The 24,750-nt window shown below is 42.6% G+C and overlaps 2 protein-coding genes across 10 annotated transcripts in view; both read left to right on the forward strand.

The window, feature by feature from the left end:
• The first annotated feature begins 268 nt into the window (after positions 1-268).
• On the forward strand, positions 269-10,752 carry LOC141779317 (glucocorticoid modulatory element-binding protein 1-like). Of its 3 annotated transcripts, none has more exons than XM_074654073.1 (10): positions 269-710; positions 2,444-2,586; positions 2,944-3,002; positions 4,081-4,202; positions 4,312-4,415; positions 4,897-5,081; positions 5,469-5,618; positions 8,089-8,226; positions 8,452-8,568; positions 8,656-10,752. In XM_074654073.1, exons 2-10 carry the CDS (start codon positions 2,462-2,464, stop codon positions 9,165-9,167), a joined length of 1,512 nt encoding a protein of 503 aa, XP_074510174.1. In that variant the 5' UTR covers positions 269-710; positions 2,444-2,461; the 3' UTR covers positions 9,168-10,752. The 3 variants fall into 3 exon arrangements, with proteins under 3 accessions (XP_074510174.1, XP_074510176.1, XP_074510175.1); XM_074654075.1 differs by having other exon boundaries at positions 297-710; positions 4,084-4,202; XM_074654074.1 differs by lacking the exon at positions 269-710 and adding an exon at positions 747-850.
• Positions 10,753-15,207: 4,455 nt separating this feature from the next.
• The window catches only part of ptprub (protein tyrosine phosphatase receptor type Ub), a 182,555-nt gene continuing 173,012 nt past the window's right edge, over positions 15,208-24,750 (forward strand). For 4 of the 7 annotated variants that reach the window (XM_074654076.1, XM_074654078.1, XM_074654080.1 and 1 more), the window contains exon 1: positions 15,208-15,537. In XM_074654076.1, coding sequence (XP_074510177.1) covers positions 15,468-15,537 — 70 coding nt within the window. In that variant the 5' untranslated portion in view covers positions 15,208-15,467. The remainder of the gene's footprint in view (positions 15,538-24,750) is intronic. The other 3 variants (XM_074654077.1, XM_074654079.1, XM_074654082.1) reach the window with 2 other exon arrangements.

The following is a 24,750-nucleotide window of genomic DNA, read 5'->3' on the forward strand; positions in this document are numbered from 1 at the left end:
ATAAAATTGAAAATGTAAACAAAAAACAGTTATTCATTTCCACTAATTTTTAAAAGTCCACAGGGAGCCACTGGAGAGGGGCTAAAGAGCCACATGTGGCTCCGGAGCCGCAGGTTGCTGACCCCTGCCCTACACCTTAAGGATACTTAATTCAGCTGAGTGTACTACACTATGAGTGGGAGGGTGTATAGGGAGCGGATTGGAACTGGGCCATCGACACACCTAAACATCAATATAAGTGCAAAGTGCACCACCTGCTGGTGAAATACCGGCAACAACAAAAACACAACTGTGTTTTGAACATTGTGTATTGCATGACAAACCAACATAATTAGGCCACACAAGTAGCAGCTGAAACAACGTGTTATTGTTGAGTCTAAAACTCTACCACAAGAGAATACAACAAAACAATTTAATGACTTCCTTTTGGGGGTGAAAAACATGTTTCTGCAGCTTGAAATCTTCCAGCATGAGAGTCAGAAGGGTAGAGCTCAAACCAAGTCGTGCCGTGCCGTGCGCTTGCACATACGAGCAGTTTGACCGATTTACACATCGCGTGCGAACTCATCGCTTCTCGTGACAGCGGGACAGATGCTTCTCAGGCGAAATACTGCTCGCTGCAGGAAGTGTAGCAGGGCTGCTGCACGGCGCATGCTCTCTGCTGCGTCTCTGACAAGCAGCAGGATGAGCTACCCCCTGCTGTAACAACGGTGAGTAAAACTATGACAATATGCTGTAAAGTAGTGAGTGTGTTTCACAGTTTTTAGTGGAGACCTGGTGGGTTTGTGTGCACCCTCTGTGGGACAGGAGCGCGCTGGGTGTGCGTGCTGCCGTGCGGACAGACGTCAGTGTGAGTGGGTGAAGGAGGGTGAGGAAGGCACGCAACTGTCTGTGTAGGAGTTGGTGATCCAACAAGGGCTACTTGATATAGTGTGTGGAATATGTTGATCAATTTATTGTACTCTTTAATGCATGGAACCATGGAATTAACACAACAGTTTTTTTCATTTCTCCTCTCTGTGCTATTGGTATTGTCTCAGCTGCTGCTTGTGTAAGACTGAAAGAATATTATGGACAGAATCATACTAGAATTAATGCAGTTTATTATTTATTAATAATGTAATTGTTTACAGAGGAGGAAATTCACAATTGTTTTTCCACTCCAATTCCTAATAATAATAATCTTTATTTGTATAGCACTATGTGCTTCACAACAAAAAATACAATAAAATAATAAAATACAATGAAATAAAATACATAATGACCATAAATAGTAGAGCAGTGGACACTTTATTTGACATTTCACCCATTTAAAATTAGTTTATTATTATTTTTCGACACCTATATTGCCAGTAATTTACTTCTTGATATAGTGTGGAATATGTGGATCCATTTATTGTACTCTTTAATGCATGGACACGTTGTTTTCGTTACCATGGAATTAACCCACCATTTGTTCATTTCTTCTCCATTTCTGTCTGTGCTATTGATATTGTCTCAGCTGCTGCTTGCGTAAGACTGAAAGAATAAATATTATGGACAGAATCATACTAGAATTAATGCAGTTTATTATTTATTAATAATGTAATTGTTTACAGAGGAGGAAATTCACAATTGTTTTTCTACTCCAATTCCTAATAATAATAATCTTTATTTGTATAGCACTTTTCTTAACAATGTTACAAAGTGCTTCATAACAAAAAAATGCAATAAAATACAATGAAATCAAATAAATAATGACCATAGATAGTAGTGCAGTGGACACTTTATTGACATTTCACCCATTTAAAATGAGTTTATTATTTTTTTTCGACACCTATATTGGCATTAATTTACTTCATAATTTAACTAATGTTTTCAGAAATGGTGTAGGATATACTTAACATTGTGTTAGCAGACACAAAGAAATAACTGGGATTTAATGATTTAATTTAATGTTTTAATTTAATGTTTAATATGACCCTGTTAACAACAATACTCCTGCAGATTACAATTGTTCAACAAGTCTTTTATTGGTCCCATTGTGGTAAAAGAAGTGGCCTAAATGCAGCAAGGCTGGATAACACAGTGCTGATTATGATTTGATTTGAGAATTTCACTCTAAATGATAATAATAAAAAAGCATTTATATCCACTGTGGCTATTATATTGCTGCATCATCTTTACAAATCTTACAATTTAATTAAAACTGCAAGCTTTTGTCCCATTATATCATGTGCATTCTCAACAGCAATATGGGAAGCGAGGCCTTGCCCATATGAGGATTATGTCATTTTAAGCCCAGTATGGATTCATGTCTATGACAGTTGCATGCCAGGAAAGACTGTTGGGGTGTGGGGGAGGCTTTCATTGACTAGTGTGTGCATTAAATAGCACCACTGCGTGCATGTATGTGTGTGTGATCTGGATGTTAACATGCGTGCTCGGCCCTCTCTGCGTGCAGCTCTGCGGGGAGGGGGTGATGGCGGATGCTGAGGTCACCGTGTCTTCAGGGGATCTCATGACGGTGAAGGAGGAGGAAGGGGAGTCCAGTGGCAACAACCATAAGACTCAAGTCATCCTGCACCTGCAGCCCATCCTGCACGGGTAACATCATGGCTTCTATCATTAAAGGGCCAGTAGATGTTTAGCATGTGCTGTGTAACATAAACATATAAACAAATTTGTATAGATGCGCATAGAGATTTTTTATCATGATATTTTCTTACCGAAGCAAATCTTATATCACCGTTCTACATCAATGCTGTTCATATTAATTTTAATGAAGGTTTAAATCAAACGATATGACAGTGAGCTATGTTGAGAAAAAGAATAGCATTTAACTTAAAAAAATTGTTGCTATGCAGTAGCTATTCACACATTCTGCTGTTAAATTCAGAAGCCTCAGCTTATTGTATTAAATGATTATTCTGTTAAATGTGAGAATTGTGTCGCCCTCTGCAGGATAAACGATGACATTGCTGACACTGGCACTACAGTCTTGGCCATAGAGACACATCATGGTATGTTACGCACGCAGACGTTTCCCTTCACTGCTGACATTAACATTAACAACAGGAATGTATTCCTGTGAATGCTGGGCGTGAGGCGATCCCACTTTGTGGATACAGTATACTTAAAGAGCACATATCATGCTTATTTTCAGGTGCATACTTGTATTTCGGGTTTCTACTAGAACATTTTTACATGCTTTAATGTTAAAAAAAACACTTTATTTTTCCCACATCTGCTGTGCTGCAGTCCTTCTTTTCATCCTGTCTCTGAAACGCTCTGTTTGGCCCTGTTGAGACATGGTATTAACATGCGTCCTGAGTGATCCGATCACAAGTGGACAGCTCTAAGTACAGGTGTGAACGCACTCAGGACGCATTGAGATCCGATCTTTCAGATAACATTCAGAGGTGGTCTGGACCACATATAGCCACAATCTTTTAGCAGTGTTTACGCAAATATGTCCTGGGTCACATTAAGCATCCGTGAGATCACTGTGCTCCTCATGTGATAAGACAGCCAGATGCAAGCGCTTGTCTGCCTCATGGCATGGAAACGGCGTCTGTGCTCTACTGTATTCTGTCAGTACTACTGTATTTTATTAAAATACATCTTATCTATATGCTACATATCTACAGACTATCAGACTAGGCACGTAAAGTGCATTATTATTATACAGTCGGTGATGTGACGGTGTTTTTGTTTCAGTGCTTTGCACGAAGCTGACACTTTCCGCTCGCTCTCATGCCAAACTAGCCCCTAGGCAGGTATTATGCAGATGTGTTACTTGGTGACATCAACACGTTATGGAAGAAGAGGCAGTACTTCAAGCAAGGCGTTTCAGGCAGTTCAGGAACAGTGTTTCTGTGGGGGAGAGTAACTCCTTTTGGTGTGGACTTTGGGCTTTGTAACTTTACAGCCCTTTTACATGCACAATAAAACTATATAACACACTAAAACAAACAGAAAAAGCACAAAAGCATAATAAGTCCTCCTTAATTATACTGTGATTAATGAACTTATTGCTTTGCTGTTGAGTGTATAATAAAATTCAACATTGTGGTTGTGTTTTTGGCTTGTGATTGTTAGAAGACAGCAAAGCAGAAGGAGAGGAGGTTGAGTATGGCTACCCCATCACCTGTGGAGACAGCAGAGCGGTTCTACTATTTAAGAAGTTTGTGTGTCCTGGAATCAACGTCAGGTGTGTCAAAGTAAGTTAAAGCTTCCTCACTCAACCAGACATGATATCTGTCTCCTCTTTGCATACTTATAATAGCTTCCATAAACATACATTGTTTTCTTCTTCTTCTACTCTTGCAGTTCAATGGCCAGCTCATCAGTCCCAAGCAGTTTGTACATCTGGCAGGCAAAGCCACTCTGAAGGACTGGAAAAGGGCCATCAGACTGGGAGGGGTAATGCTCAGGTAGACTATTTGTCTGTCTGTCTGTCCTCTCCATGCTGTAAATCTACATGACCTTTAATTACTTTTGCTGCACTGGGGTTAAAGTGTCAGACTTTAAACACCTAAATCTAATGAAGTCAACAGCAGTATCTCATTCATATAATTTGCACTTGCGTCGAGTCTGTCTGCGCTGGGGTTTGCCAGTACATTCCAGAGGTAGTCGGTAAGCAGCATTATTATGATAGCGGGATCAAATAACACGCAAGCAAGCTGCTGGGTGAAACTTCTCACCCCTTTTATCGTGTTTGCACTTGTTCTCAGCGTTACTGTGAGTCAATATACTGACTCAACGGGCAATATCTTTTCATCTTTTATTCCTCCAGAGGTCAAATCAATGGGATTTGTGTCAAACAAACCCGATCGAGATAGTTCAACAAATTGAATCGACGCTTTTCTTGGATACTCTGTTGTGTTCTCTTAACCTGCTTTCTCGCCCTCGCAGGAAGATGATGGACTCTGGCCAGATAGATTTCTACCAGCATGACACCGTGTGCAGCAACACCTGCCGCAGCACTAAATTTGATGTGCTGATCAACAGCACGCGGCTTCCTCCGGGGACCTCGGTGCAGCCAAGCCCGTCATGTCTGGCTCTTGACCTTGCTGGAGGACAGGTGCCTCCCCTGACAGGTAGATTTCACTTGGCATTTACAGTGTGAAGTATTTTTTTCCTCCCACATATGCTTGGGCTGCTGTTTTTTTTTTGTATTATACATTTGAGATGACGCAGACAAAAACATTTGGGTATGATTTATCTGCAATAGTGAAAACAGGAATAGTCATTTCTGACACATGCTGTTGGAGCTCAAGGACGATAAATAATTAGCAAATGAGCTGAACGTTAATAAACACATCAGTTTCCTTACTTAGCAACCACCGCACAGAAGAAATATAACAGTCTGGGAAAAAACAATTGGATGTCCTTGGCAGTGTTCCCTCTGCCTACTCATGTTCAATAGTAATATGAGATGCTTATGCACTCTATTTACAGTATCTGCCTTTTTGTGGTGGTTTCAGGAGAGGCTGTGCATAATGCAGCAGAGGTGGAGGAACCTCTGGAGGAGAAGTTCAGCGCAGCAGCAGAGTGGAGCCCTGGTCGAGCCCGGGATGTGAATCCCACAACAGCCAACGGACATGTTGCAAAGAGAAAGAGGGCCGACACACCTGGTAAATATAAGAAAGGAAATATGGGTGTGTGTTAAACAGCCTAAACAGGGTGAGGAAGAGTGGGTGTGGAGACTCAAAAATAGAGTATATTGACTATTAAGGCTGAATCTGTGAACTTGTAATCGCATAATATGTGATGCTTGCACAGATATGCTACACAGCAGGAAACTATTCACTTGCAGAATTCCACTGTGATTTTTTATAGGAGATGCCACATTGTTAAAAAGCTCTGTAATCTAGTGGTATACTGCAGTTTTGTATTGGCAGGTGGAAGCCATGTTATAACCTCCACTCTAAGTAGCATTACGTCTGGTATTAACCGCTTTGTCAGCTGACTGAGGGCAATATCCTGGAGGTAAATTTGGAAAGTGTATGATATATCTCTGTATTATTGGAGGAGACACAGGTTCAGCCCACTGACCTTCAGTCCTCCGGAGGTCACGCATTCGTAAACCATGTCCTTTAAACGAGGTGGCCCTTTAAAATGTTAAAGGGTAACTTCAGAAGTTTTATAACCTGGACCCTGTTTTCCCATGTTTTCTGTCTAACTGATTAATAGGGACAACAATTTCTGAAAATGATCCAGTATTGAAGGCGAGCGCTGTAGACGCCAGCTGCTCACGGCTGCCACGTGGTGCTATTGGGGCAAGCTGGCACCTCCATTTACGTCCACTAAAAGTGCTTGTTTTTGCCATGACAGGCTCTGATTGTTATTATAAGTGTCTGACAACATTATGGAAAGAATCTCGCTGAAGGAGAAGTCTTGTTCTGAAATCTCACGAGGACACGTGTTTTTGGAAGACAACGGTGGAAATGTGAGTGCCAGCCGGGCCGAGTTTGTTGTGTTGGAGTACAGAAAGTGTAGCTTAGTGTTATGTAAAAGATTTTCAATGTCATGGCTGAATATTTAGATGATTTCGACAATGTGGATGAGGTCTTTCAATTTGATGGGCGCCCGTATTTATTTGAGCCAGAGTATACGGATATTCAGATTTCACAACAAGACTTCTCGTTGAGCGGGACTTGGACACAATAAACGGATCAAGTGAACGGTAACAAAAACGTTTTATTTCTCTGTGGGGTCCTATCCATGATGTTGTCAGACACTTATAATAACAATCTGAAAAAAAGCACTTTTAGGGAACGTAACGTTACATTACTTGCCCTCATAGATTGTTTTGCTGCTGCCGGTTACAGTGTTATCCCTCAATACTGGACCGATTTAAAATATTGTTGTCCCCGTTAGTCCCGGTTGAAAAATACCAAAGTTACCCTTTAACTGATGAGGAAAATAATTGCAAGATTCAACCATCATTGTATGAATAATAAATAAAAAAAACAGCAGAAAAACAAAGACAACTGTAAATATTAACCTCAGTCTACCCGCAGTTCGTCAGTCCTTTGTGTCTTACCTCTTTCAGCCACCGCTGCTGTTTGACATCTCTGATACATTGAGCCAATGAAACCTCTGAATCTGCAGTTGTTCTGCCATTCCTGCAGACTGACCTTAAAAAGTTGCTGACCACCAAACAGGCACGGAGAGTCACATCCCTTTATATCACCATCGACGGCATTTGACATTTTTAAGTGCGCCTTTTTCTCTCGCGGCGACCTCAGCTTTGATTTAAGGGCTTTTAAAGGTGACCTGATTAGGCGTCGTTCCAGCTGGACCACAGTAGGTTAAATAGCCTCAAGTGATCTTTTGTGTGAATGGCAAATTGCAGCGCCTCGCTGCACAAGCGGTATTGCCTGTCACGGGGCTTAAAACAAATTGACAACTCTCTGGAATCGTACTCAGCCTATAACTGCGCTCCTCTATCTCCGGAAACGTGCTTCTTTCTATTAGTATACATTCCCGACATGGAGAAATACATGACTTTAGCTTCAAATGGGATTGGAATATTTTCCGTGGGTGTATTGCATTTATCTTGACAGACATTTAAGCTAACATGAAAGTGGACGCATTTCTTTCAAGATAAGATATCAAGCACCTCTGACATTTTATCACTCTAATATGCTCAACTTCTATTTGGCTCAGTTTGTACAGATCCCAAGTAATATTCAGTCTCCCTCCAATCTGCCCCGTCCTCCTTCCTCTCCTCTCCTCTCTCGAACCCATTTTCCTGCTCTTTCATCTCTACCTCTATCACCCATTTAACATCCTCTCTCCAAGCGCTCTGCACCTCTTCCATTTCCTCTATCTCGTTATATCTTTTTTCATTGTTTCTCCAGCCCCCGACACTCCGTCTCATTTATCCCACATTTCTTATTTCGTTTGCTTTGTCTTTTCTTCCCATCGTGTCCAATGTCTTTTACCGTCCAACTCCACAGCTCACACACACAAATCACCTCCATAATACCACTTTCTTTTATTTCTCCGTGGCACTTTGTCATTTTTATGTGAAAATGCACACACACATAGAGTTCCCCACATATCATAATAACGTCCCACCTAATTGACCTTCTCTAGATGGAGTGCTGAGCCTGTGGAAGGGTGTGGCAGACTCTGGGCTGATGGGGGAGGTCCTGTCCAGTCTCCAGACTGAATTATTAGCCACTCTTAAAGGAGTGGAGGTTCGCAGTGAGAGGGCCAACCTGCAGGAGACCGGTGAGGGCTAATCGCTGGACTGTGAAAAAGAATTGCTTTAAATTTAGGCAAATGTCAGTCAAGTAAAAAAAATGGAAATCAATTTTTAGAATGATTTTTAATAAAGGCGCCACCAGCTAAATCTAGTTTGAGAAGGAAACATTGATTTTTTAAAAGAAAGTGGTTTAGAAGTGATGTGGACAATCATATTAATCATTCAAGACTTTCTTGATTTTGTTTCGTCAGATGCCGTCATACTTAATTCCCTGTGTAAGATGTTTGGCCTTTTAGACTCAGTGAAGCAAGCTCTGGACCTGAAGCGCAGCCAGGATGAAGAGAACAAAATCCATAACAATGTTTACGGTGAGAAAGCTGTTGAAGGCAACATGTGGTACATATACAGTGATATCCCAGTGGGTTGTGTTCACTAATATCCTGTTTTTTCTTTAGTGTTGGATGAGATTTTGGAGGAGCGGAGGAAGCAGGGTTGTGATAAAAGCACCTCCTACAAAACTCTATCCTTGAAACACCTGCGACCTCAACGTCACAACCCGTCAAACAGCCACTTGCTGTCCCCCGTCAAAACAAGCCCGGTGATCCAGCCGCTCTCTGTTACCGGTTTATGTGCTGCGTCTTACGCTCAGCTCTTCACCCATTTCTCCGCCTCAACTGGCCAGCGTCGCCACATCGGAGCTGGCAGGAAGGACGGGGACGGCCACGATGACGGGGAGCATGAGCTCGGTGAGACGGGGAAAAGGGAGAAGCTTCGCAGGCTGGTGCAGGACGGCGTGGAGGGAGGAGAGGACACCTCAGGGATCCACAAAGAGCCTGGACAGAGGACTGTTAAGTTTCATGAGGACCCTCACCTTAGAGGTGAGGATGTAGAGGAGACAGAGGGGTTGCATGATATTGAAAAGGTGGTTATAGGAAGAAAGGTGTCAAAGAAGCATAAAAGTAAGTGAGGGAGAGAGACGATCCGAAAGGGATGCTGGACTAAGAGATGGGATGTGCCTGATGGGACCTGAACGTTTATGCTCATATAGTATATACTGCCAGCCCGTTCTCATTCTCAGGGCGTCAAATACCGATGCTTTGTCACGGCCGTCCGCGTTAGATACCGACGCACAAGGCACCCTTTAGCATCAGTATGAGACGCACCAAGCTTTTCATTAACTACAACGTAAACCCATCTGTGTCAATATTAAACATTCAGGGAAAGGGCGCCGGGAGTGTGGTGGCGTAGCTTTAAGAGCGAAAGAGACACACAGGGCGGGCTGGAGGGGCCGGGTCCAACAAACACAAGGCTTTCATCCAGGAGACCGCTGTTTGTGTCCCGTGCGTCACGTTACAATCAGCTGTCCATTCGTCTCCTGTGTTCACCACGTTCAGTGTCATTTTCACTGTACAAACGTAGTAGTTTTAAGCCCAACCAATGTTTTTCCTAAACCTAACTCATTGGTTTTATTGCCTGAACCTAAGCAAGTGTTTTTGTTTACTTCACCACATTGAGCACGTGTTTACTGCGACCGAGAAGTGACGCCGAGGGGTCTGACAAAGCGTCGGTATATGTGGAGTTGGGATGAGAACGCGTTGATACTGCGGTTACTCCAGTTTGTGTTACAGACACAGATTTGTTCTTGCATTGAAGACCATTGAAGAAGAATATTTTGGACATACGTTTCTAACGTTTTAATAACAATAATAACGCGAAAATTAACTGGCACCAACTTCTCAAATGTGAATATTTGCTGGTTTATTAGGTTTTGGACTGTTGGTGGAACAGAATTTGTGATATTTTGCAATATGAAGCCGTCACTTTGGACTCTAGGAAATTGCACTGGGCATTTCTTTTTGTTACTATTTTCTATTTTATAGACTAATAGATTAATAAGCAATAAATAATCATCAGTTTAATTGATAATAAAAACAATGGTTAGTTGCAGCCCTAAAACACAGACTTCTCTCTTGTCTATTGAATATCGTATTAGGAGCAGTGCTATGTAAGTATTAAGATAAAACACAAGTTTTAAGATGCCTCTCGGATGTCTGTTAATATAATATTTGGTTATATTTATGATCTTTTGGTGAAAACATTTTCCCTCGTCTAAAAGTAATTTGCAACTTTTTCAGGTCTTTGTGGCAAATTTTCCCTCATACTTTTATAATTCATTTCTAATACTATTTGTAATTGAGCATTTTGTGAGTTAGACTTGTGTATTGAATTTTATATAATTTGTGAAATATGTCTCACTCAGGCTCGTGTTTAGGCCCTTATCTATGCACTAGACATTTCTTAATTTTTGACAGTGAGAACTATATATAAAGTAAGTATTGTGACTGTTGACGTGTTGCTTTATGCAGGGTTTTATTAACATGTGCTGCAAATACATACTCTTTTTAATTTTAAAAACTTTCCCCTTTCTCTTTATCATAGAAAAGGACAAAATATGTAATGCACATGAGAGTATGATGAAAAGGACACCAATGGTCCAAATGACCATGTAAGATAATGAACACATTTTAAATAAAAACCTTTATGTTTGATATTTTAACAGAAGCTTGTGTTCAAGAGCTAACCTTGCCATTGTTGATAAGAATTGTCAAATGCTGGTAGTTGACTGACGTTGTGACAGTACAGATAGGAAGAGTGCTCGCTGCAGCAAGCCAATATATTAGATATACAGACAGATTTGTTTTGTTTATTCTTCTACTGAGTCACATATTAATGTTAATCTGAGGTTTTATTCACCTCCTCATCTTTCTAAAAGGTTCAGCGAACCTCTGACGTCAATACATTTTTTAAATTTAACAGAAGTTAAAGGGTAATTCAACAAGAAACTGCTACTCTGTGGTTTCACCTTAACCCTCTGAGACCCACCATAGACCCGTTTCTTTCTTTTTTAGGGGGGTACAGGGGGAGATAGCAGGTCAGCAGTAGATGTCACATAGAAGTGGTGTACATCATCTGAAAGCTGGGAACCTGAAGATTAATTTGAGATGCAGCTCAGCCCTGTGTGTCAAGTTGTTCTAGTCATAAATCAGAATAAACATGAAGGGCTTAGAACATCTCCATGCTCTATTATGTCTCATAAGTTGTTGCAGCAATTTTTGGGGTTGATACCATTTGTAACACAGATTTGGTGCTAAATTTAACCAATTTTACCACTCAAGAATTGATAAGAATAATCAATAATCCCTCCAAAATACCACATTATGACACCAAGAACTTGAGGAACACCATAGAAAAAGCCATGCTGTGATTTGGCGTCAAAAACTTTTGACATTTGAAGATTTCTGCAAGAAATGCATTTTTCAGAGATTGGATCACCGGGGTTGCTGCTCTGCAAACTGTTCAGAAACCTCCTTATTGTAAATCTACCTAGGAAAGCCATCCATCTTCTGAATGCTCTAGGGCATTAGTTTGTGGTTGTAAAGTTTCATGAGGCTGTGATTATCCTAGAGGTCACCACAGGTCATTTTATACAGTTAGGTCAAATTTCAAAAAATGGTCTCAGTATATATGAAATGGCTACTATGGGGACTAACATCATCACATGACATGGTTGCACTACTTAAGTTCTGTAGTTTCATAATAATACCAGTACTTCCACTTTGGCTCTAAAACCGTTACAGCTTCTGAAAGACAGTAAAGTCGGTCGGGATTGGTTAAAAGCATGTCAGACTTGTGGTCACACAACAATCACTGATGTCAAACGATCATTTTCCATTTGATGGATGATTGAAATTGACATTTGTGATATCGCTGTTTGGTGTGTGGCCTGTAGTCCGCTATGCTTCAGAGTTTTACCTCACAGACAGGCAGTGTAGCAGCTGTTCATTTACTTTTGAAGCACCACGCTGCATGCAAAAGGCCGGCCGTGTGACGGACAGTGATGGTTTGATAGCCAGCCTTTGCCAACGTCCCTCAGAACTAATAACATGTTATTATAAATTCATGCACCACGCTGCCTGTGCAGATGCATTTGTCTGTGAGGGGTCATGACTGGCAGCTGCCGATAAAATGACTCTCATCGTAGTGCAGCTGTCGGCATCATGCAGACGCCTGTCTTGCTGAACGGTGTTTTGCAACATCCTGTTAGATTCACTGCAAATTATACTATCATGCAGTTGAACGGATTCAGGCCAAACACTCTGTAGTTTAAATAAATTGCTACTCTGTGCCTCGAATACCGAGTTGCAAAAAATGGCTGCCATGCATCAAGCAGGTGTAATTACAGGTGTAAACTCGACATAGGCTGTGCTCCTTTTGGTTAGATTAAGTAATTTGCTGAGCAATCCATCGTTCATCTGTCATCCGGGGCTAACAACATTAGAGACTGAGGCGTGCACTTATGTTGGAAGCCTTAGACGCGTCTGTTGGCCCCCCCTGTAATTAAATCCACAGCTTTAATGTTCTCACACGACAACAAAATGAATGATGAGTAGCCTGCGTAATGGCATCTTGATCTGATTGGGATTCTTGGAACCACAGCTAAACGCCCCGACCATGTTGTGACACCAGCTTGGTTCATGCAGAGCCGCGGCTACAGCATCAGCACTTGTGCAAGAAATTTCAAAGGTGAATATCAGAGCCTGTGTGATGTTGTAATACGAGAAGACACCTTGCAGCGCTAGTGTCCAACAACTCATAATCAAATATGTTTGCACAACACTGTACATAAAAATCCGAGAGCGATTTCTGTCAGGTATTCTGCAACAAGGTGTGCGTAGAGAAGAAAAAAGTAACCTCAATAAATGCAAATTCAATGCACAAATCATGACAGACTGTCTAATTTATGGAGAAATATGCTTTGCACCCTGTCATGGGGAGGTGTGAAGGCAATGCTTACCCGTCTGTACTGTGTGAATATGTGGCTAACCTCAGCTGTAAAACAGCAGCTAATATGACAAAAACATTCTTTTTTTTCCAGTAAAGATTATTCATAGCTGGATTAATTAGATCTCAGATAGCTGATATGATGTTAAAATGTGAGAACGGCAATATCATTGTTAACACAGAGGTGACAAATTACTTAATAATGAGTAGTCTCGCAACCTGTTGTTGTCAGGCTGATAATGCTGTAGCTGTGCTGCTGGGTGCATGGTGACAGGTTTTAAGGGCTGCTGGGCAGATTATATTAAGAAATGTCTAAAATTAAAGCAGAATGGATGAAAAGGCAGAGAAAGAGATCAGCACCTTGTCTCTGCCTCTCCACAGATACACACCAACACACTTTTAGACACTTGTTTTTAGGGCTGCACGATTAAGTCCAGAAAGATTATTTTCAATCAATATCGAGATCATAATTATTTATCACTGATTTTAGCGACAACATATTTTTATTGCACTTTCACATTTAAATACCACTGCTTTCACTTCCTGTGCTACATCCCTGCTAATGTACAAATTAGGGCTGCACAATGATGGAAAAAACTGACATTGCAATACTTTTTTTTCTCTGCTATATAAATTGCGATATGAAAAAATACAGGAATATTACAAACTAGGCAGCGCTGATCAAATATGACTCAATATTCTGTTACTGCAATGCCTATTTCTCTCAAATGTTTTCAGAAACATGTTGTAGTGTACTGTTTAGCTGTAAAATGAGAACGTTTGTGACCCGGGAGCCATGTTGAGATCTGTTGAGGAAATACCAAGCACCACCCACCAGCCGGAGGACAGCCAATAGGAACGCTCTCTCTCTCTGAAATGACCTCTGATTGGCCAAAGTCTCCTGTCAAGGGATAGATTTTTTAAAGGGACTGTTTGTAACTTCTTACACGTATAAATCAATCCGGGTCGGTGTCCCATGCGCGCTCGCGTGTGGCTACTCGTTTCAGACAAGACTCCAACACAAACTACACGGAAGCACCAAAACCACAAAGTTATATCTAGTGAAGCCCGTCTTGCAAAACAGTGTTGGCCGGGGTCGGAGTACGCATGGGAGACCGTAGCTTTGGTCTCCAGGGCCGGAGTCTCTGCTGTACTCTGCTCCGCTGCCTGCCTGCTTGCCTTCACTCAGACGCCGCGCTCGTTCTCGCTATTTCGCTCCACTCCCAAGTTTATGCGCGCACAATCCACACTGCAGGAGAGTTAGTAGCTCTGAGAATATCTAGTGAATGTACAGTGGACGTTTGTGCAGAAATAACTGCTGCAGCTCCTCCAGACCAACAGAGGTTTCCCATGTCTTCCGCAGCGAAAAACGTTATCGTCTCCGACCAAAACTCCGGTGTCTCCCCTCTTCCCTCCGGCCGCGTCACACTAGGATCAGCATTGACTCATGGAGAGACCTTCGTCTGGTCAGCTAACATTACTGCCAAGCAGCTGAAATATAGAGTGATATTGTGGTTTTAGCTGACGTGTGTCGCCTCTAACCGATGCTCGTTCACGTCTATGTAGAGCGAGCACAAGCACGAGCCCGACGCTGACTTTCGTTGACTTAACGGCCACAGGTGTCGCTGTTAAGAAGCATTTCTGATTCTTACAAAGCCTTTAAAGCCTGTAAACAGAGCCATGAGGAGGTTCAGTAGTCTAGTTATCTCTCAGATCACTTGAATTACAATATGCTGAAAAGTTATTATGACATTTTTGCCAAAAACATTCAGCCCACTGCAGGTTTAACCATCACAATCCCAAACCTAAACCTAAACCTAATTCTGATCTTCACCTCAAAAAAATCCAGTTTAAAACCTCAAACAACTCTTTGAAGAAGTAAAGACAGGCAAAATGCCCACACTTTCCCCAAAGATTGCGTCATTCCCACCATCTAAAAACTCCTCATGGTCCCCACAAAGATACAAGTTGTGTACCAGCACACACACACGCACACGCACACACACACACACACACACACACACACACACACACGCACACACACACACTCACGCACACACACACGCACACACGCACACACACAGTCTGGCTCTCTGCTTGGCCGCCGTTTGAGCACCTCAGTGTCGTTGCAGCTCTCGGCCGCTTGGAGGCGCCCGGCTCATACTGTGTACCAGGAGAAGAAGTGGAGGGCTGGGAAGGAAAGTGTGCTGGAGAAAAGAAATCTCTCCCCTGAACTGTTTACCCTGACGTCAGTTTGCAGAACTAGCTCTGCCCTGTCTCCTCCGGTGTCTGTGAAACTCCTCTCAGTGAGAACTGAAGGAGTAGATGGCTCCTCGGCTCTGCTACTACTTCTAAACGCAGCCTGGACCTCACGGAGGATGATTTCCTCCTGCACATTTTAAAGTGGACTAAAAACAGCTACACGATGAACACCTGCGCCTTCCTGTTGATTTTGACTGTTCAGATCTACGCCGATGGCATCGAGGGGCCAACAGGTAAGCTGCATATTCATGTTTTGTCTCTGAAACGCAGTTGTGAAGTTTTTACATGCGGATGAAACTTCACTGAGCGCAAAAGCGGAGCGAGTCTGGTTGAAGGTGCCAACTTTGTTTTCCCCGAAAAACACGCTGCGTTTATTCTGCGGCCGCTTCCCATGACTTACTAATGACACCATGTTAACCCTCTCAGCAGATGATGAAAACATATGCTTTAATAACTTTGTGAACTGAAGTTTTCTTAGTGATTCCTGCCAAGAAAAATGTGGTTATTAGTAGAACTGCGTAATGGGTGTTCTGGGAAAAGCCCCCATTTCTCCAAAACAACACAATCTCCCCTACAGCTATCGCTTAAGCATATTTAAAGGCGCCAGGTAGCCTAAAAGGTGTTTGACATTGTGATGCAAAGTTAGATATCAATTCATTCAGAGCGGTCATTTCCCACGACCTTCAGGCAATTTAGTAGATATTTGTGAATCTCTAAACCAACGTGGTGACATCCACAGACCAGAATACCTGGAGCTGCTCCATGCAGATGTTGGGTTGCATAGTACAGTGGCTCCCTTAAAAGTTTACATTAATGAGGATTGTTGCATTGTGATGTTTTTTGATTTTCCTATTATAATATCCCCAAATATGGCCTTTCCACTGTGGGGAAATAGTTTAATTGATGATGTGATGAGCTGCCTCTGCGTGGTCTCTGTGCTTGTCTATAGCTTTAAAAGACATATTCATGCTCACATGTTGAAAATCATTTTTTTGTACCTGTTTTGTGTGCAAACAAGCTGGATTGTAACATGGAGAGAGTCAGATTAAATACTCAAAATCATGAAATTTCTCAGATTACATTTAGAAATTTTGCATTTTCATTTTCATGATTCAGTAGGATAAATAAATCCATCCAATTTTTTGAAAATCAACCACATGTCAGAGAGATGGAAAAAGACAGAAGCAGAGTGGTAAAAATATCCTATTATAATATCCCAAATTATGGCCTTTACACTGCTGGGAAATAGTTTAATTGATGATGTGATGAGCTGCCTCTGCATGGTCTTTGTGCTTGCCTATAGCTGTAGAAGACATGCTCACTGATCATCTCTCTCTATATATATAATGACACATGTTCACATGTTGAAAATCATTTTTTGTTTTAACCTGTTTTGTGTGCAAAACAAGCTGGATTATAACATCAGATTAAATACTCAAAATCATGAAATTTCTCATGGTACAAAATAAATATCTTTCATAGGAATGACACAGACCCTTTCATATTCATCCACATTAATGTTTTTTTCAAAATCTGCCTTTATTCCACTGAATTCTATTAGTCATTATGCAATGTAATTACAGTGCTGTATTTTTGGATATTTTTTGTCAAAAGGACTTGGGCCTGTTTGAGTCTCTTTGTCTCACTGACACCCCACGCACCCATATATATGCATATTTTTACCCCTGTAGAACATAAAACCAGGATAATATCGATAACATTTACACGGCAGGCTGCTTCGACACTGGGCTAAATGGGCAATGTGGCACACTGTTTGTCACGAAAAGCCTGATCATGTTGAGAGATCATTTGACTTACATTGGCTAATATTTGCATTCCTCACTGGCAGTGCTTCTGTTTCAGGAGCTTTGGGAACACTAGTATATGCACAACTCATTGTAAAAGAAACAAAAACAACAGCAACAGCAGCGAAACCATGCAAGCAGAATGTGTATTGTCAGGAGCTGAATGGAGCAGATCATTAAGAGGAATGGGCTGAGACATATGAAGGATTAAATCTCACACAGGTAATTAAAAGAGCTGAATGGAACAGTGACGCTCCACTACGGCTGTCAACGGAAATTTACATGGGGTCGTTTTTTTTAGTTTGTTAACTGGAGTGTTGCAAGCCCTTCGCCAGCTGCGTGTTTACCCTCCCATTAGCTGCTAATAGTCAACGCTGCTAGTTTTTGTGGCTTCTGATCCCCTCGGCCTGACTCCCTTCATGCTTCTCCACCTGCCTGCATCCTATAGGAGGAAATTAAGGAGCGTAAATGCAGCCTTGACTGTGTTTCCTTTTGATTAACACCCTGCCTTTATTGCTGTGATTGTGTGGCACCTTGACCTTGAATGCTTAATAACAGTTAAGTCTCTGCACACCGTTGGGGATTTCTTGCCTTTTTTCCTCTCGATGTAATCCATATTTTCTTTCTTGCTTACGCTGTCCCGGCTGTCAGTTCAGGGGAAGTGAAATTATTAGAGGCTGTGAAATATAGAGGGTCTCTGCTGCACTGGCCTGACTGTGGTGAGGTTGATAAGAGGAAAAAAAATCACATTTTCTCAGACACAAAGAGGTTATGAAAGTCCAGTTTCCGTCTGCAACCCTATGTGTTGTTGTTTTTTTTCTTCCCCCATAGAGCCCAATGTGACACTTTCACTCCTCTGTTGTCTCTTATGGGAATTGAATGAATGTTCACTTACCATCTGTCTCCTCTATTAGCAGCAAATGTTGTCAACTGAGTGGTGTAATTATCCCGCGTCTCATGACTCATTTTCCCGGGTTTGATCTAAAGTTAAGGCAGAATATCCTTTTTTGCTTATTTCGCTGAATAAGATGACACTTGGATCGAGATGAAGAGGTCTGTGAAGCCCAGACTGTCTAGTTAAAGCATGGCATGGAATGAATAATGCTTTAGGGCTTTAAGTTTACACTGCTGCAGGAACATCAGGAGACAGTAGCGCTGGGAAACGCAACATAGGACCACCAGAAGTGTAAAGGAATTACACTTGCATCATCAAATAATCGTTTTAGTACTTTTTTTAAGCAAACGTTTGCCGGCTCCATGTGAAGATTTGATGCTTTTCTTTATCATACATAATAGTGAACTGAATATCTTTGGGTGTTGGATGATTTGTCAGACAGAACAAGACATTTGAAGATAACGCCTTAGGCATTTTTCACTATTTTCTGATATTTTCTAGACAAAACCCGCTCAGATATACAGGCATATATACACATAACAGGCACATAACAGGTGCACTGACATGCTGATACATGCAGAAAACAGACAGAGGAAAAACACTTAAGAGATTACGCAGGATATAGAGAAGGTTCCACTTAAAAGAGGGCAAAACTATTTATTACTAGGAGTGGGTAAAAAAAATAGATTCATGATTCATGGAAATAAGATTGATTGGATTATAGTCACCAGAAGTATAAAACATTACATGTCCCTTATAAATTAAAACTAAAATACCACAAATTCTTAGATTTTTGGGTTAGTGGAAAAAAAATATGACAATGACAGATATATATTTAAATTTGGGACATCTCTGACTCCATACATGCTGAAAATCAAACATTTTTACTGTATCAATTTAGATATTTTCCAAAATAAAAGTCCCTAGAAGTGTATGATTCAACTTTTTCCCATAGTCTAGGGTTAAAAAAGTTAACAAAAATCACAATAAATAATAATATCGAATCGCAATTCTTGTAGAATCGCAATACATATCAGCACCCAAGCATCGTGATAGTATCGAATCGGGAGATAGGTGTATCGTCCTAGCCCTATTTATTACACAATTGTTAACATGAGACATATTTCTTTAAAAGAATTGTCTTTACACTATTTAAATACGCTTGCTGTACCAATTTAAATGTTTTTTTTGTATTGCAAAGGGCCATTATTGTTACATTATCCATCTCACAGTGCATACATTGGTTCTTGAGAATGCATTAGGTTCGTTCACTATCTAACTGAATGGGGGGAAAAAGAGCCTGATATGCATTTGTGAATTATTGTAGGGAAAAAAAATGTACCCATCATGTAGAAAATGTTGCCACAGAGTTGCAGCAAATCCACAAAGTGGAAGTGTTCCCTACAGGCGGCAGGACACCATCTGTGGATAGAGGGTTAGGGGCGGTAGGGATTGGGCCTAAATCAGACTCCTGAAAAGGCTGGTTGATTTCCATCTTTGCGGGATCACGGGCAGTAATTCAGAGAGCAGATGGAAAAACTTTGCAACGAGGATGGCGGGGATTGGATGGGGAAGAAAAACGAAAAGAATTCTCAGGGAGAGAAGCTGAGAAAGACGGATAGGGATTTATTCAGATACATTGTCGGGGTGTTTTGTTTTTGGCTGAGGCCGCAGCAGGACTTTTGCTGGGCTCGTGTGTCCGTTCTGCCTCCAGCACTCGAGTGAGTGATTTAACAGGGTGCTGATGAGAGGAGTCCTCTGCTCTGCAGTGTGCCTCTTCCAGTTTCTGCCTCTGATCTATTGTAATGTTGGGCTATGTGGAGGAGAGCCAGCCCCTCGATTGGCTTACTCATCTCACAAGACCGGGAGATGAAACGCATCCATCTAGTGTGTGTGTTCAAAGAATTCAGCCTAATGCCAAGCGCCCGTGATTGGTACGCCTCATCACTGGCAAGCGCGTACCCAATCAGGGGCTTCCTCTTTCTTCCTGAGCTGCTCTCATTTCTCATTTTCTACGTGATGCATCTCACCTTAGTTTGTGCTGAGTGTGCAGACATTTTCTATACGACTACAGCTCACACACACATCTTGTGACGGTTGTGCTTAATTAATCCTGCTGAGCATTTCTCCTTTTTTAATTATGACATGTTCTGTTTCTAAATCAGCCCTAACTTTTTCCTCTCTTTTTTGTTGAAGACTGTGTGAGTTGTGGCCTACTCATGCGCAGGATTGTTTGCTCTTCGGAAAGGTCAAGTGCAGGTTGCGAGTCATGTTTCTGGAGCAGAGACAGAGAGAGCAGGTTGAGAAGAGGGCATTGCCCAAAAGCAGGATCCTTTCTGCCATCGTGTCTGGCCAATCCTGCAGGCCAACAAACGAACAAACCACTCGGAGGGAACCGTGACAATACAGCATATGAATGCATGTGTGTGCCATGCTTTTGCATTTTTGTGTGTGTGTGTAATCGGCATCCTCGCTCATTAGTGTCTTTGCCTGCAAGAGCTGGAAATGAGGCACGAAAGTCTCGCCATGCAAAGGAAGGTCCCACAGTACTACTGAGTGACTCAGCCCTGGCACTGATGCTAGCAGGGGCTGGAGCTGCCGCCACTCTAGGACTCTTCGGGGGAACTGTGAGACCTTCCAGCGTCCTGGAAAAGATGCCAAGAAGACGGAGAGATTTCCAGTCAGTGGCCTGCCTTGGCCCGCCTCTTCCTTTTCCACTCCGCAGCGACAGCCAGAGTGCAGGCTCCTCGGCTCCCTCGGCCAGGTGTTATTAATGTGGTATTGATCTTTCAAACTCCGGCAAGTCCATTTTACTTAAATTTGATCAAAGCGGCATCCCGTCTGTGGTCGGCAAGTTTGATGTAGGAGTGCGAATTATCCAGCCGGCCAGCCAAGACTTGCATGACGTAATAGTACTACAAGGAGCCCGGGTTTTGCAGCAGAGAAATGTTAGCAGCATTGTGTTGTAGAGCAAAGGACAAGGAAAAAAAAAAAAGTAGAAATCCTCTCAAACATGAAAGAGTGGGTCTCATTTCCATAAGAAGGCTGTATATATTACATATAAGCTACAAATTATCCTCTTGATGTACTGGTCTGAAATGACAGGACTATTACACTCATCACTAAAAAGCATATGTTTTACTCGAATAATGGACGGAGAAATTCATCATTCAACACAGATGGGGCCGGTGTTTATAGCCTGGATATGAAGGAGTGTGAGACTGCAAGTAGTTCAAGCACACGCACAGATGTGCAATTATCTAACAAAGGAATAAGCAGGGCTGTGAGTTGAAGTGCCTGCGTTTTCTTCCCCGAGGTAGCGAGCTCCAGGCTGCAAAAAAGTGGGTCTGGAAGACTGATGCTGCGAGTACTGCGCCTTATCCCCCACCCAGAGGAAAGTTTATATTTAGCCCACTGGCCGTGTTTCAGCGCTTTACCTTTCTCCTATGTCAACACATTTACAGCCAGATTCTCCCGGTCCTCTGTTGTCGGTGTATGTAGTGTGTGTAACGAATGCTCAGGTCGCAGGAGTCAGGGTTCAGGAGTAGGCCAGGATTGCAGTGTGGAGATGTGACCTGTTGTTGAGCCGCCTGCAGTCCTCTCTGCATATCAAACCCCCCTCCGGTGAAATCTGAACCTGCTGACACTCCTCTAAAAGTCAAAACAGTCTCTTCAGGACATTTTTCTCCCCGGTGGTGTAATGGATGCAGGCTTCAGTTGCTCTTTGTGCCACGCTGCCTGCTCTCTAAGGGGAAGTGGTATTTCTGGTTCGACCGATCCCATTGGGCAAAAAAAAAAATGTCCTCTCGGAGACCCAGCCATGAACCCGAACACTTATCACCCTGATGTGTCTCCCACTTATCGGACTGACACTCTTTCACATAAACTTTATTAGGACAGTGGAGATTGAGGAGCATTAAAGTGTAGCAGAGCATGGATAATGGCTAGTGTGCCGATTTAAAAGAGCGTAGTATTCGAGGCCTTCACAGCATGAAGTCTGAGTCAAAACGCCATCTCCGTTATACAGCGTCTAGCGTGCATTGTTCGTCCCCCCCGTTTGCTGTTGAATTGAAGGTGTTTCATCTCCCTTTCCTTTTGCAGTACAGTCGCACGGCACAGCGGTGGCACTCAGCTGCGATAGCTGCTGTTGCTGGTGGGTTATGGGTAGGTCACGGCAGCTGTGGCAGCACAGGTGCCAGCTGGCGGTGAATGAGTCACCGGACTGATTCCAAACCTGTTGAGCACATATAACATGTATGAAGCACTCGGTTTTAAAGTCTTATTAGCAAGAGTCCGATGTTGACTAACCTCGTTTTTGGCTGGGGGACATTAAAGGTGCAGTGTGTAGGATCTGGCGACATCTAGCGGCATGGTTGCAGATTGCAACCAACTTAAACTCCCAAGAGTGTAGGAGAACGACAGTGGCTGACTATCTATAAATGGCCCTATCTAGAGTCAGTGTTTGGTTTGTCCCTTCTGGGTTACTGTAGAAACATGGTGTCCAGCTCCGTGAAGAGGACTCACTCCCTAAGTAGATATAAATAGTTCATTCTAAGGTAACGAAACTTAACTTTTTGTATTTTTTTAGGTGATTATACACTAAAGAAAACATACTTATTAATATTATATTCCATTTCAGCCATTATGTCCCCCTAAATGTTACACATTGTTCCTTATCAGGCTTTTGAAGGAGTTCATCTGGAGTTTTTAAAGTCCACAAAATCTTTATTTGATGTGAAAACACCAAATTCACCCAAACTGGAATTGCATTGTTTTCACGAGAGCGACGTGATTGTTGTTGCATGCAGTTTCATCACAGCACCATGTGAAATTGACACAGTAGTCTGGCAGCTTTGTAATTTCTGCTATTACTGCAGAATGCATGTAATCCTTATTCTACTCTGGACTGCAGGGGCACTGTGTGGGCATCTTATTTAAATGTAAATACAAACAGTGGATATGCAGAGTACGGTGGCGTGTTATGATATGCCGGCAGCACGCTGGCTTCTGACCGCCGGCGGGGTTGAAAAGCTCTTGTCAAGTGATGTTCGCGAAGAGAGAGTTGGGGAACTCGGCCGAGCTCCGGCGCTTTGTTCTGTTTCAGGTGTTGAAGTGAGACAGAGCAAAAGCGGAGCCTATTGATTTCTCAAACACGGCCTGTCACAGTCAGCTTATTGTCTTCTTCCTCTTGAAACTCTCCTTTCGATCCTACATGACCTCCCATCACAATCCTCCCCACTTTGACGTGCCGCTATTGCAGCAGTTGCTCGGGGGATCGTGAGTACCTTCTTCATAAAAGAACATCCCTTCTCCCCCCCCCTCGGCTGTTACACTTTGTATCGTTGTAAGACATTTCAGGGGCAAGCAGTTCAGCTTTTCTCCTCTTTACCATTTCCCTGGTGTCGCGGTATGCGATATGCACGATTCAAATCACTCATTAGCAGCTGATTCATTGAAAACAGTGTCTATTATTCATTTCTTTTGACAAGGTAGTATAATTGCCTGAGGGCAAAGAGATGAATCTGCTTTTGCTGCCCAGTGTGTTTAGACAGTGTGTGAGTCAGTCCTGCAGGGACGCTAATGAAGAGAGATAGCTCCTGACCAAGGAAATATGTGCCCTTTATCTTCAGATCACTGTCGTGTTGCTCAGAAACGGCTACGATTCCTCATAATGCCGGCATATGCGCTATGATGTTTTAGGTCCGTTTATACAGACCCAGAGAGGGGATCTTATTGTCACCAGGTGTGGACAAAACCTCCTTTCCGGGCACGCTCCACTGCCCTCCGGGGCCCTCCAGGGTCGTCCTCCTGGTGATTGCTGAGCTGCTCGGCGTTCCTGAGAGACAGCTCGTCAAACAGTTTGAAAGACCTTTATTTGTTCCTGCGCTGGCCGTCTGACTCGGCCCGCCAGCTAAGGGGGGGGGGAGGCTGGGAATGGGGAGGTGATTGCCCGAGAGATGAGGGGCTTACGAGTGGATTGAAGTGGGCAACCAACATGACCCAGAGCCTTGTTTGAGGGGCCTTTCATGTTTCCCTTCCACAGTCCTGTCCACACTCACATAGATGTGTTTGAAAATGCATCTGTTCTTGGCCAAGCCGGCACTGGAAAAATTTGACCTTTTTTTTGAAAACGCTTCCAGTGGATGATTCTTAAAAAACGCCGGTCTCCCGACGTCATGCGAAACGGGGGAGCTTTTCAAAAACGCTGACACCACCGCTGCGATGTGATCTACCGTAAAGCTGCCGGCTCTAGGGGCCCAGTCGGAGGAGATTTCCACGGTCTTTCTATTGTTTTTGGCATTTTAAATACGAACGGCAAACTTTTTTTTGAGAGCGGCCCTGGAAAGACTAATGTGGACAGAAAAGCTTTCATGCCATTTTCAAATAGCGTGGACTCTCTGCAGCCGAAAGGCAGCGCACAGTTTTCCGTGTCACACACGCGAGCCAGAAATATGCAAGAATGTCCAGGGAGCCCACGGGGTGCCGTTAACAAAGAGCTTAATTCAAAACCACAAACAGAAGATTACAATAATTGCTTGTGTGTACGCGTGTGGGTGTCTGAGTGGGTGTTAGCACGCATACTGGCGAGTGCCGAGGTGTGTGTTTTTATATGGAAGGGGCAGATTGCTGATTGCTCCCACCTGATTATATGTAAATATTTGCTGAACTCCTTTGGCCATTTTGAACTTCCATAAATCACAGCCATGTGGATTATTACGGAGCTTTTGTTTGCCTTATTCCTCCAT

This window comes from Sebastes fasciatus, chromosome 12 (assembly GCF_043250625.1).
Source record: "Sebastes fasciatus isolate fSebFas1 chromosome 12, fSebFas1.pri, whole genome shotgun sequence".
Taxonomy (NCBI): Eukaryota; Metazoa; Chordata; class Actinopteri; order Perciformes; family Sebastidae; genus Sebastes; species Sebastes fasciatus.